The sequence below is a fragment of the Xiphophorus hellerii genome, chromosome 14 (assembly GCF_003331165.1).
Source record: "Xiphophorus hellerii strain 12219 chromosome 14, Xiphophorus_hellerii-4.1, whole genome shotgun sequence".
NCBI lineage: Eukaryota > Metazoa > Chordata > Actinopteri > Cyprinodontiformes > Poeciliidae > Xiphophorus > Xiphophorus hellerii.
In genome coordinates, this window is record NC_045685.1 from 10,726,781 (window position 1) to 10,739,176 (window position 12,396).

A 12,396-nucleotide genomic window follows, 5' to 3' on the forward strand; every position below is an offset into this window, starting at 1 on the left:
TAAAAGCGACCGCGAATGTGTCGTAGTCAGCAACCCCCCCCCCCCCCCCCCCCCCCCCCCCCCCCCCCCCCCCCCCCCCCCCCCCCCCCCCCGTCGACAGTTTCAAAGACAGAACAGCCCCCCCCCCCCCCCCCGCCGACAATAAGTTTCTAAGGTATCTTTCTCCAAAAACTAAGACCGGCCCCCGAGCAGAGAAAGGAACAGCTATGTGGCCCTCGCAGGAAAAAGTTTGGGGACCCCTGCTCTAGACTATTCTCTACTAATAGCACAATATTTAAAACCAAGTGTGGGATTTGTGAAACTTCAATGATGGGTGACTTTACAACTTGTATGATTTTGGATAACACTAGAATTGTTCTTTATTGAAGTTTCACAAATCAGATAAAGGTTTTACAAATCCCACACTTGGTTCTAAATATTCTGATATGAGTTGAGAATAATCTAGTCCAGATTTGAAGAGTCTAGGTGTTGTAGTTTTTTAGCTAGAGTAAATTAAAGATGCTGATTGCAGTGAAAAATTAGGTGGAATTGCCCTTTAGCCATTTCCCAAATTGGAAGCAGCAATTGGAAACCAACTTCAGCTTCATTCAAGCAAGAGGGGCTAACATACAGTTCTCTTAATGTTAATGATCAAATGCTCTCATAAATGATGGTGGCGTTGGCTGTAGGAGTTTGCTTTGCAATCGGTGGATCGCCAGATCGATGCCTGGTCTACTGCTGAGATTTCAGTTTGGTGTATTAAAGGCATTATTAAAAAAGAAACCAAAATATCACACCAGCATTCTGTTCTTTGTAAAAAATTATTTTGCAGTCTTGTTTACGCTTTTACATTGTAGATCTAAACATCAGCAAAATTTGTAATTTTGGCTGATTGCTACTGTTAAGTTTAGGGTAATTAACTGCTGGCAATATTACAATTTTTTAAGAACTTTACAATTACTTATATTTTTACACTATATTTCTGTATTTTCTACATTCGTGACTGTCACAATTATTTAGGATATATGTTTATTCAGTTATGATAATGCCATGTATTTTCTACGGCAGTATAATGCTGTGAATATTCTGGTCAGTAACTGCTGGCATTTTACAATTTTTTACCGTAAATTTACTGACTTTCTTTGCAGTTTCGACTTACGGTAGTTCCATGTAATTTCTACGGTAATGCAATGTTTTTGGATACGACGGTCAAAAACTGTTGGTTTTTTACAGTTTTTTACCGTAAATTTACTGACTTTTTTTACAGTGTAGGAAATAAACGTGAAGCTGTTTAAGGGGGGAAAATAAAATGAGAGAAAATTAAATTAAAAATGAAAGTTAGTTTAAAAAAAAAAATTCCAGTCGCTTTAATAAATAAGATGAAATTTGGAGATACTTTTACAATCGCTTAGTGGAAGTTAGAAAGGAAAGTTTTATAATGAATACAAAGTGATGCCGTAATAAAACAGTCAACTGTAAAAAAAAAAGGACCAAATTAAAATGAGTCTAGACGGAGAAAAAAACTCTTTCAAAGCGCGAAATTAACGACCTTTTATTTTAAGATGCCATCGTGAGAATATTACTGCAGACTCCCACCATTAATTTATCGGAATGTTAATATGGCGATAAGAGAACAAGATTAACGTGAGAAATCAAAAGTTAAGAACAAACAAAAGAATTTTGCCAAACATAAAAAATATATATATCACAGATAGATGAAATAACTGATAAATATTCATGTTCTTCTCCCCCAGAATTACAATTTTAATTTATGTTTAAAAAGTTGAATAACGTTGCATTTTTTCCCCTCCCTATTTAAAGTTTCTGAAACCGCTTTTTTTTTTTTTTTTTTTTGAACAATTGCACGCACCAAAAAAAAAAAGAGCAAAATTATGAAAAAGCGACATGTTTGGCCATTTAGTTCCCATCTTGGGGGAAATAATGACTTTTTCCTTCAGGAAACAAAAGTCGTTGCAACTTAGAAACCAGTCCATTTTTTTCTGTAGTTTACGTCCCGGACTTTCTGCAGGGGCTTTAAAGCGTCGTTTCGCTGCAGAAACTCGGAGCCTTGTGAGGCGGAGGCCTGTCCGTCCTGTCCGTCCTGTCCGTCCCGTCCCGGGCTAAACAGAAAGATGACGATGTGGGTTATTGTTAAAGAGGCGCTTTAGAGACACATTGGGCCACAAGATCCGAAAACAAAAAGGGTGTAGGTTCAATCTTTCATTTATTCAAATCAAATATATGGTTCTTTCAGGAACAAACACACGAGAAGACGGGTTTCCTTATGAATCCACGGTCCAAACCATTTAGCACAACAGACTTCCTGGTTTAGTTTATTTTGTTTATTTGTGCAACGCTTCTTACATAACTTTTGTCACACTTTTCTATGTACAATTCTGTAGTTTGCCCGTAATTGCAGCTTTATTCTTGAATACATTAATAAACAAACAAACAAACCGTTTGCCCTGACTTCTGCTCTGTTTATAACTATTTTTACATTTCAGTCTGATCACATTTGAAGCAGAAGGAGCCACTGAAATTAAAGGTCCTGTCAGTACTTCTGCAATCAGCGTAGGATGTTTATTTCATTTTCTCATATTACATTTTTTGTGAGTGGATGTATTGTAAATATTGCACACTCCCTCCGTTTTTCACCTTACAGCCAAAACAATTTCTACACAGGTCATCTGAAGGAAAGCAGGTCGATAAAAGGCTAGAACTGATTTTCTCTTAACATTTTTGTTACAGAATAGTAATTATAAAGCAAAGCTGTAATAAAGTGGAACTTTATTCCCACAATCAGACTGCTGAATATCTCTAATCAGCACTATACGAAACTTTAAAATAGTAACAATAACTGGAAAACAAATCCAAATACTTACATATAATATACAATTTTAAAAAGCTGCAACCAAACTTTTCTTGGGCTGATAAGTTTCTTTTAGACAGCCACTTACATTAAAATGTGAACAAAATTCTTTTATTTTGGCGTAGAAGTGAATCAATGCTACGCAAAGCATATTTTAAATAAGAGAAAGCGATGTGAAAATGCGCAAAGTAAACCAAAATTAAAAAAAAAAATGTTTTCATTTGCTTCCAACTAAAGAGAAAAGCGAAACTTTAAGCCGAAAGAGACAACGAGCGGGACGATGTGGTGGGTTGTAGAAGCCTAGACTGCCACCTTGCGTCCAATCGAAGAACTGACACAGAGACGAAGCTCAAACAGGCTCACTTGTTTATTCTGCTTTTGACATTTAAACATACATATTCCACCCGCAGGGAAAGCAGGTCTCCACACATTGAAGCGCTACATTCATGAAAAACTACACTACCAAGCTTCTTGCTTTGACACTAACAGAGAACATTGACCTATTGTGCTCAAGAAAAGATCCATAAAGTCTAAAGTATTTGTGGTAAAACAACAAAGAGAAGAAACTGCGGATCGTTTGTTTTATTGGAAAGGCTGATTACATTCAGGAACAATAGAAGGTTAAAAGTAGAAAACGTTAAAAGGATCTACATGAGATGTGTGGTCATGGCACTTGATCTGTAAGCACTCATGTGAGGGGTCAAAGACAGATGGGTGGAAGCTTGATGGTTGTTGGTTTACAGGCAGCGCTCTGGACAATGAAGGCAAAGATATTCAGATTGTTCCTTTATTTTTAAGTCCAAAACATGCTTTGTTCATCAGTGTATCAGGAATGTACCGTGTTCCTGTCCGAGAGTTAAAAAGGAGAGCTAACAAGAAGTATTAAAACACAGGGAGACTGGACGGAGAATTGAAAGGCACTTTTGTTACATGAGTGTTTCTAAAGGCTTTGAAGATATTCCAGTCTTATTTAAAGGGCATATATCAGATTTTACAACTAGAAAAACGCAAGGCAGAAATCACATTTAGCCATTTTGTTTTTTTAATGGATAATCGTGTTTATGACTGAAAAAACAGCCTCCAGAATACAACGTTTAGTTTAAATTGGAAGCAATAATGCTGGTCAGAACTGGAGCAGAAATCACAACATTTAGCCAAATGCTGCCAGAATTAAAAAATCTGAAAATAAGGTTTTTATGTCACCAGAAGACATTCACTACTGTAGTGAATTACTGATTGGACTCTCCGCAGAGCCGTTAAACTGGTTGGGTTAGTTCTCCTGACTTTTCCCTTAGTGTAAATAAGTAAATAAGTAAGTCTTCTTTTAACAAACATGAATTTGAGTTGAGGCCTTTGATATCATTATTTTTGTCTGAGCCGGTCATTGTGTTATGCACTGATGAACCGATTCAGCACATTTCGGCTAACTTCTAGCCTTGTACTCGCCTTCTTCCCGTTTTAAAAAATATTGATCAGTTTCATACCTGGAAATAAATCTATGCATCACGAACAAGCCTGAACACACTAGAGATGGAAAACTGTAAAAACGACATGTCCCCTTTAATAGTCTGGAACAGGATTTACAATAGAAAATAAGATTATTCACATTGTGGAAGAATTTGTTAAAGGATAGATGGCTTGAACAAGGGTAGCAACGGGAAAAAACACCAATCAAAACAAAAATATTTCATTAAAAAACAGAAATGTCTTCCATCTTCACAGAACATTTGGCATTATAACTATAACTCACTTCAGTCTGCTGACTGAATCAAATTTTTAATTCAATTTAATACAGTAAAATTATTACGTTTCCAGTGCATTTCTGTTTTGATTGTAACTCATTTAAATGGTTTATTTTTGTAAAACTTGGGAACTCAAATATGAATGAATACAGCTAAAAATGACTTAATAGGATGAGGAAAAAAAACCATCTCAGTTCTTAGTATCATCACCTCTTTATAATAACTAAAGTAGGAAATCCACCTTAGGAAACAGTGAAACATGGCTGCAGATCTGTGCCATCTATAATGAGGTGTCATTTTTTCTTTCCTTTAATACAGCTGCTGTGCATGCATTCCTCGTCTGACCTCACTAAAATACCCTGACTCATTTTTAAGGGTCTCCTAAGCAGTCGCTATGGAAAAGCAACAAAAATACTCTGAAGTAGTAATGATGAGGGCAGGTTAAAGCCAAGAGACCGCAACACAAATGTCAGTTACAGAATGTAAAAATGCATTTCACACATAAATAAAAAAACCTGCAGATACAGGAACCTTTAAACTGTAGAAAACAAGTCCTCAGACAGGAGCCATGTTACATACAGTGGTATACAGTGCCCCTTTTATCATTAAACAGACATTATAAGCTCAGTGTTCATACTTTCCTGAATAGGTCAGAGTTGTTCCTTCATTCAGAACCAAGATTTTTTAATAGCTGATGGATGAGCCCTTATGTACGCCTAACAGTAAAAACCCAAGAGTGGCAAGAGCTAGAGAACAAGAAGAACAGATGAGGATTGGAGGCTGATTCGAAGGGTAATGCTGCCCTCTACAGGTTCAGTAAGGAAAACACAGTTTACAACAAGAACAGGTGGGAAAACGCTCTGACGCTGCGGCTGACACACTTAAAACAGAGAAATGTTTCCCATATTAAGGTCTGACCTTAAACACTGAGGCCAGGATGGTGATCGCTGCAGGCTAAGATGCTGCTACGCACTAATCTGCGTGTCTAAATCAGAATGGAAGCTTTTATTTTGTTTCTTATATGAGAAGATGACATTTCTGAGCCTTAAGGTGGGTGTAAACCTCTGACATGTCAGATGAGTGCGTTTGTGTTTCTGCAGGTACAACTGAGAGTTGGAGACTTTAGGTTCAGTCGAATCCCTGCCAGTCGCTCTGCTCCGAGTCGTACTCCAGCTCCGTGCCAATACAGCGAACCCCCTCCAGCAGCATGGGCGTACCGTGATGACGATCTATTGACACAAATTAATAATAATGTCAAAAGGCCACTGGGACATCCATACATTTATGTCAGCAACAAGCCACAGATTTGATTCATGGAATGGTATGCACGATGTAGCTGAACTTTTTCATCTTTTGTCAACTACAAACTTCTAAATATTTTATTGGGATTTTAAGAGACAGTTCAACACAAAGAAGAATCAAGAATCTAAAAGGTGTGGTTGGCTAGCAGTCAGTTCTATTTACTCTGACACCCCTAAATAAAATTAAGTGCCATCAATTGCCCTTAGTGGTCATCTTATTAGTTAACAGAATCCACTTGTGTGCAACTTAATCTCCAGTAAAAATCCAGTTCTGTGAAGGCCTCAGAGGTTTGTTAGAGACCATTAATGAACAAAAACAACAACAAACACAGCAAACAGGTAAAGATTAAAGCCAAGATGCATTACAAGAAAAGTATTCTAAGGTTTGAACATCTCAGAGCTCTGTTCAATCTATCAAATGAAAATGGAGTATGGAACAACTGAAGCTTGCCCAGAAATCACGGTCCGCCAAGACTGTTGAGGTGGCAGAAGCTACTGAGAAGACAGCTATGAGTCATTCACAAATCTGACCTTAAAGGAATAGAAAGGAAAGAAATAGACCTTGTTCAAAGACGGCCCAATGAAGTTCAGTTTAGTTTTTCACAAGCCACACAACTAACAGCAAACATGAGGAAGAATGTGCTTTTTAAGATGAGAGAAATTTGATCTTTTGCCCCAGATGCAAAATGCTATATATGATGTGACTGACTCTTCACATTACCTGAACAAGAGGTGCACCAATCGATCAGCTGGATTTGCGTAATTTTGGGTGATCGACAATTGGGTGACACTTGCATGTGAAACCCATCTTATCCACTGATCTTATCTACCTCCACAAAAGTCTGAAAATTAGCCATTGACCCCTTTTGCTCTGCCATGAAAGAGGGCTATCTGACAGACCTACACCATCAGTTATCCCTGCCCCCCTGTGCAGTTAAAACAAGTTTTTTTCACAGGTATTGTTTAATGTTTTCAATAAAATACGATTGGAACACTAAAAGGTATATTGTGACCTTATTTATGGCTGAAAGTGTCAGTAATAATATTAAATGCAGGACAATTCAGGACATAAACCTGTTTGAGGCTGCAAAAGACTAAAGGCTGAACTGGAGGTTCACCTTTCAGCAGAACAACCTTTAACATACAGCCAGAGCTACATTCCCAAACCCACCTGTGATGACCACCTCCAGTCCACTAGGTGTCTCTGTTTTGTTTTCTATCAGGGAGCAGGCAAATGGTTTGGCTGTCTATTTAAGTACACTAACTAAAAGGCTGGTTTTAGTTCCAGCCCTGCTTGGTTTGGCCTTCAGATTAAACCCAGTTGGAGCGGGCAGCAGTACTCATCAACACATTCGTCAGACAAGATGTTTGTCATCCTTCACAGAGCTATATTTTTTGTAGAAATAAATAATTTTTCCACATAGATCTGCTTGTCTGTCTCCCATTTTTATCACAGCATTTGAACTGGCATGACAAATGGGGGCTCGTCCGGGATTGGCATCTGGGACCTCTCACTACATCTATGTTCTTTCTACACCTCAGAGTATTAGCTATTTCAAGCCCTCTCCAGTAGAGGAGTTCCTGGTACATGTTGATAATATCTGCTTAATCGATGCTGTGTCATTTGATACCAACCCCTGTAAACTTGGGGACTCTGGCCATCAGCCTCTTGCTAACATGGTTGATGATGAGTATTAACGTTTGGTAGTGGAGTTTCCACGTCTCACAGTTCGTACCCTCTCTGCAAGCATGGCTAAGAATGGTCTAGAGCGGCGGTTTTCAAAGTGTGAGGCACGCCTCCCCTAGGGGGCGCCAGAGCACTTTAGGGGAGGCGCGGTGCGAGGGAAAAAATAAACCGGAAAAGAAGCTATCTGCTTGCTGTCTACTGATGTGAGAGAAAGAATGGACACATTTTTAGTAAAGAAAAAGGCACCCTACACTGTTAAGGGTGACGGTAGATAAACACAGGACATTTGAGTCTCCTGCTGAACAGTGCTTTGGAGATATTTTAAACTTTTTCAAGCTCTGGCGTAAGTAGAAAAAAGAGGAAGTATGACCACGACTACTTAAAGTTTGGATTTTCCTGGACTGCAACCCCGCATTAACCGGATTCGCGCATCAAAAGCACAAGCACATTGTTCCCACTAAAACTAAGGTGAGCTGAACAGTAATGTTGCCAATGTGTTGCCATGTTGCCAATTTAGTTAAAATCATAAATAAAATGAGTTACACATGATTCAGGACCATGATAGAAAAAGAAAGGGTGCGCATAGCGTGCGTAATTGTTTTTTCCTTTGTATGCCCCCGCTCTTTCATACAGCACGCTCTTTTAGCTCGAGATAAATTGTTTAGATGAGCCACAAAAAGAGCGCCACGATTTTGCAACTGTTTAGGTTTTTGATTTATTTTTTAATTTCAAGGAAATGTGCAACATTTACAGATGTGTTCCAAAGATCTGATCAAAATGTTTTTGTTAAGATGTGAAAACACTGTTGGTATCTCAAACATTAAACTCAGAATCTCAGATGTAACGTTTGTTTGAGAAAACGGTTGAAAAACGAGTTTGGGGTTGTTCTTATCATTAGAAAAATGAAAAAAGGGCGTATTTGCCATACAAAGGCCCTGATAAAATAATTAAAATGGGAGGAAATGTTTTAAAATGTTCATGTGTTAAATTTCATTCAGATAAAGTGTCATTTTAAAAGATGAGATGGTTCTAAAATAAAAGCAATTAGAAGGTGTTTTGTAGTGGCATTTGTTTGTGTGTGGGTTGATTATTGGGGGGGGGGCGCAGCAGGCATTGTGCTCCTTGGAGGGGGGCTCACCCTTTCATACTTTGAAAACCCCTGCTCTAGACAGTTGTGCACATTGTCCTACCACACTTTCTTTCTTCCACTCAACTTTCCATTAACACGCTTGCATATAGAGCTTTGTGGCGTACCCTTCAACATTTTCCTGCATAATTGTCAAGATAATAAAAATAACGTATTACATAAATCAAATATATAAATGAGTTTACTTTTTCTAACTCAAGTATTCAAATAAAACTTTTAGACAATCTTCTAATTTATTTAAACCCCTCCACATGCTGGCTTGCACGCCGAACCTCCCGACAACTTGCAGGTGGCTATTATTAAGTCTAACCCTTTCATGCATAAATTATGATCCTTTGTCTCAGAATTTTTTTTTCCATTTTTAAAAATTTTTTTCTTAAGGCATAAAAAAGGTAGGAATTTTTTTTGTAAAAATATATATATATTTTTTTATGTGATCAATTGTAATTTTGTCCAAATACACAGTTATTTGAAAAATACATCAGTAGTATTGTTCCTTAGGGGTTATCTGATGTCACAATATTTTATTTACTTGCAAGAGTCGTCTACAGTAGAAGGAGGGACCGGGTCGGTTCTCATGCTTTTTTGTCTGTCGGCCATATTGTATTTAACAAAAATAATTTCTTGCATTTGCAGCTGATGGCCAGTAGTTGATGGTATATTTTATGATGCATTAGTGTCCACTTCAGTGGTCTGTGTGCATTTATAATATAAAAATCCACAGGAAGCACAAGAAAATGGCTTTTAGATAGCTGTCCACTGTAGTGACCACTATGCATGAAAGGGCTAATAATAGCCACGACTCTTAGTCGTAAAGTAATCCTGACAACATCATGAGCGTCATACTTGGGATATAAAGTTACCCAGTTGCCTTTATAGATGAAAATACATTTTGACTTTAATTTGGGAATTAAGGTCCCAGAACCTAAAGGAAAAGTGTAGAGGCACAGAATCGACCGTGCTTGAAGTCCAGTGTGAAGTTTATTCCACAGTCAGTGGCGCAAAAGGTGGCTATGCAGTGTATGCAACGCATAGGGGCGCTGCACTAGCGGGGGCGCAGAAACGATGTGGGGAATTTTTTTTATATAGTCAGCATTTTATGTACTTAACAGCTGTTTGTGTATGAAATGATCAATAACAGAGGAACAGCACTGATTAGGCGCCCCCCTCCCATACAGGCAGCTTGGGCAGCGGCTGAGGCGCGTTTTGTTTTCTTTTAAATTTGTAATAATGCCTCAACAACAGGGAGCTAAAGATGGGGCGCAGAAAAAACTCCGGGGCCCAAAACAGAAAACGGAAGAGGGGGAAGGATAAAGATGTTGGAGAGACGAAGAAAAGCTTTTCAAAGTGGTTGAAAGACAGAAGGTAAGAAATGTCCGTGTATCAACAAGAGACTTGTAAATATTCAGGTTAGCTTAAGCTAGCCTACAATGATGATGTTCGCATCCACCTCAAAAATATGTAGTTGCGGCCCTGGCTGCAGCAAACACAGTTTGACTCTGATAATGTGTCGGATGAATGAGCACGTGACGTCAGCGCAGCAGGTGCAAAGAGCCCATTGGTACATTGATCTTGTAGCCAGAGAAACTGTAATCTGTTTTGGATTCTTTAAACTGGACTGCAAACATTTGTTTTTGTTTTATATTGGCAATAAAAATAAAGGTTTTAGGAGCAGAGCTAATGGTGCATTTGAAATCCATGAAGGCTATGTGTTCCTCTGTTTGATCAATTACTATTTAATAAGAGAGTTAGTTTTAGTTTCACTGAATTAATTAAAAGTAAGTCCTGTAGATTTAATATTTCTCTATCTTACTAAAGTTTTGTTCATTATTAAAAGAATGTTAAGATGTCCAGAATCAGCTGCAGCTTGTTTTTTTTTTAATCTGCGCAAAGAATAATTAACATTCTTATCTAATATTTTAATTCTTATAATTCTACATAATTATTACTCAGATTTTTATAAACATCCTTTGGACCATGCAAAGCATTTTAGCTGTTTCTCTATAAGATCTATTTTCTATTTCCAGTTATTACATTTTTCCAAACTGCTATGAGAGCAACTTTGAACACAACAATCATTTTAATTTGATATTTGTTCAAATCATCTTTCCATTCTCTTACTTTGACTCACTTGCTCCTTGCCTTTCTCCTTATTTCTAAATCACCACATATGCCTACTTACCAAACCTACTACTCAGTTTATTAATTCCTGCAAACCATGAGCTAGTAGTTTTCATCATTATTTTTCTTTCTATGAAACTTTAAAGTTTCCTCATCCTTCTCCTTCTTAAAAACACTTTCATATTCCCCTTTCTTGTGTTTCACATTCCTGTCTGTTACTTGTTTTCCTTTATGACTTTTGTTCCAGTTTTTAGATATTTTTTTATTTATTATATTCATCTAATTATTCCTGTATTTATTTATTTAGTTAGTGTTTCATTTAGTCATCTATTTATTTGCCAACACACTGTTATCACAATCTTCTGTTTCCTTAATTTCTTGGCTCTTTCTTTAGTTTTTAATTTTATTCTATAGTTCTAGTTCTATTTTAGTATTTAATTAACCTTTTAACCTGTACTTTACTATCCATTTATTCAGATATTTTCTATTTTATCAGGGTCCTGCCCTTCAACACACTCCCAATATTTTCACTGCTGTTAATCTTTTGATTTACATTTACTGTTGAAATATAAAGCAGTAATTCGTTCAATGGTTGTTAATGGCGCCATCTGCTGTGTATTCTCCAGTACTGCAGTTATTTTGCTACCATTCCGGACAATTTAAATGAATTCATTTATAAAAGAAATTAAACGAACACATATTGAAACACTTCTCTCCACTTCCTGCTATTTTTACCCATTTTAAACAATTTAGACCAGTTTGTCAACACCTAGGCTGTTCTAAAAACTGGTTTCTTTTTTATAGTGGGTAACAATTAAAAATACCAATTGTGGTAATCCTTTCTTGGACTCTTACGAGTGGAGGATTCTTACCTCTGCATCCACAATTGGTTTGCTCCTTCCAAACCCGCTACTTTAAATGAGATAAAATACCTAAAGGTGTTTATACCTCCAATCACACTTCAGTTCCGGAGCTGAAGCGTCTTCACGCAGGACTCCGCCGCCCTTTTTTTTTTACGGAATGAAACTTTTAAGACGGATTTAAGCGGCTGCTCGCTGGACTCCGCCATCCAATTATCACCACAACAGCATTAAAGTTAAAGCCGTTTAGTTTCAGCTGTTAGAGCCCAGGATTCACAGCGTTTCTTACACAGGATTTCTTTTAACGCGAACGCCATCAACTCATTCACGCTTTTCTTTTAAAAGACAATTTACTCTCAGTAAACGGAGTCCCGTCAAGCGTCAGATTCCAGCTGGTAAACCAAATACCAGTCCCGGAAAAGGATCTAAACTCATTCTGAAGAGTTTAGCCGTGCGCACGGTCCTTCTGGATTCGGTCTCACCCGCTGGAATCCTTCAGGATCTTGGGATCCGGCTTGGAAGGACCAAATTAATGTCAGGTTCATCTACCTAAGCATTCTCAAACTGAAAAAGAAGAGAGAGACAAGTGAGTTTTAGATTTACTTGCAAGGAGAACGGACAGCAGCGTGCTTTAGTTACAATCTACCCGCTCTAAAACAGCTCCTCCCAGAGAATTTCTGTTTATTTCCT

General features: G+C 37.7%; 1 protein-coding gene across 2 annotated transcripts in view; it reads right to left on the reverse strand.

Moving 5' to 3' along the window:
* Positions 1-3,197: 3,197 nt before the first annotated feature.
* Positions 3,198-12,396, reverse strand: part of adisspb (adipose secreted signaling protein b) — a 44,458-nt gene continuing 35,259 nt past the window's right edge. For both annotated transcript variants that reach the window (XM_032584365.1, XM_032584364.1), the window contains exon 6: positions 3,198-5,819. In XM_032584365.1, coding sequence (XP_032440256.1) covers positions 5,719-5,819 — 101 coding nt within the window. In that variant the 3' untranslated portion in view covers positions 3,198-5,718. The remainder of the gene's footprint in view (positions 5,820-12,396) is intronic.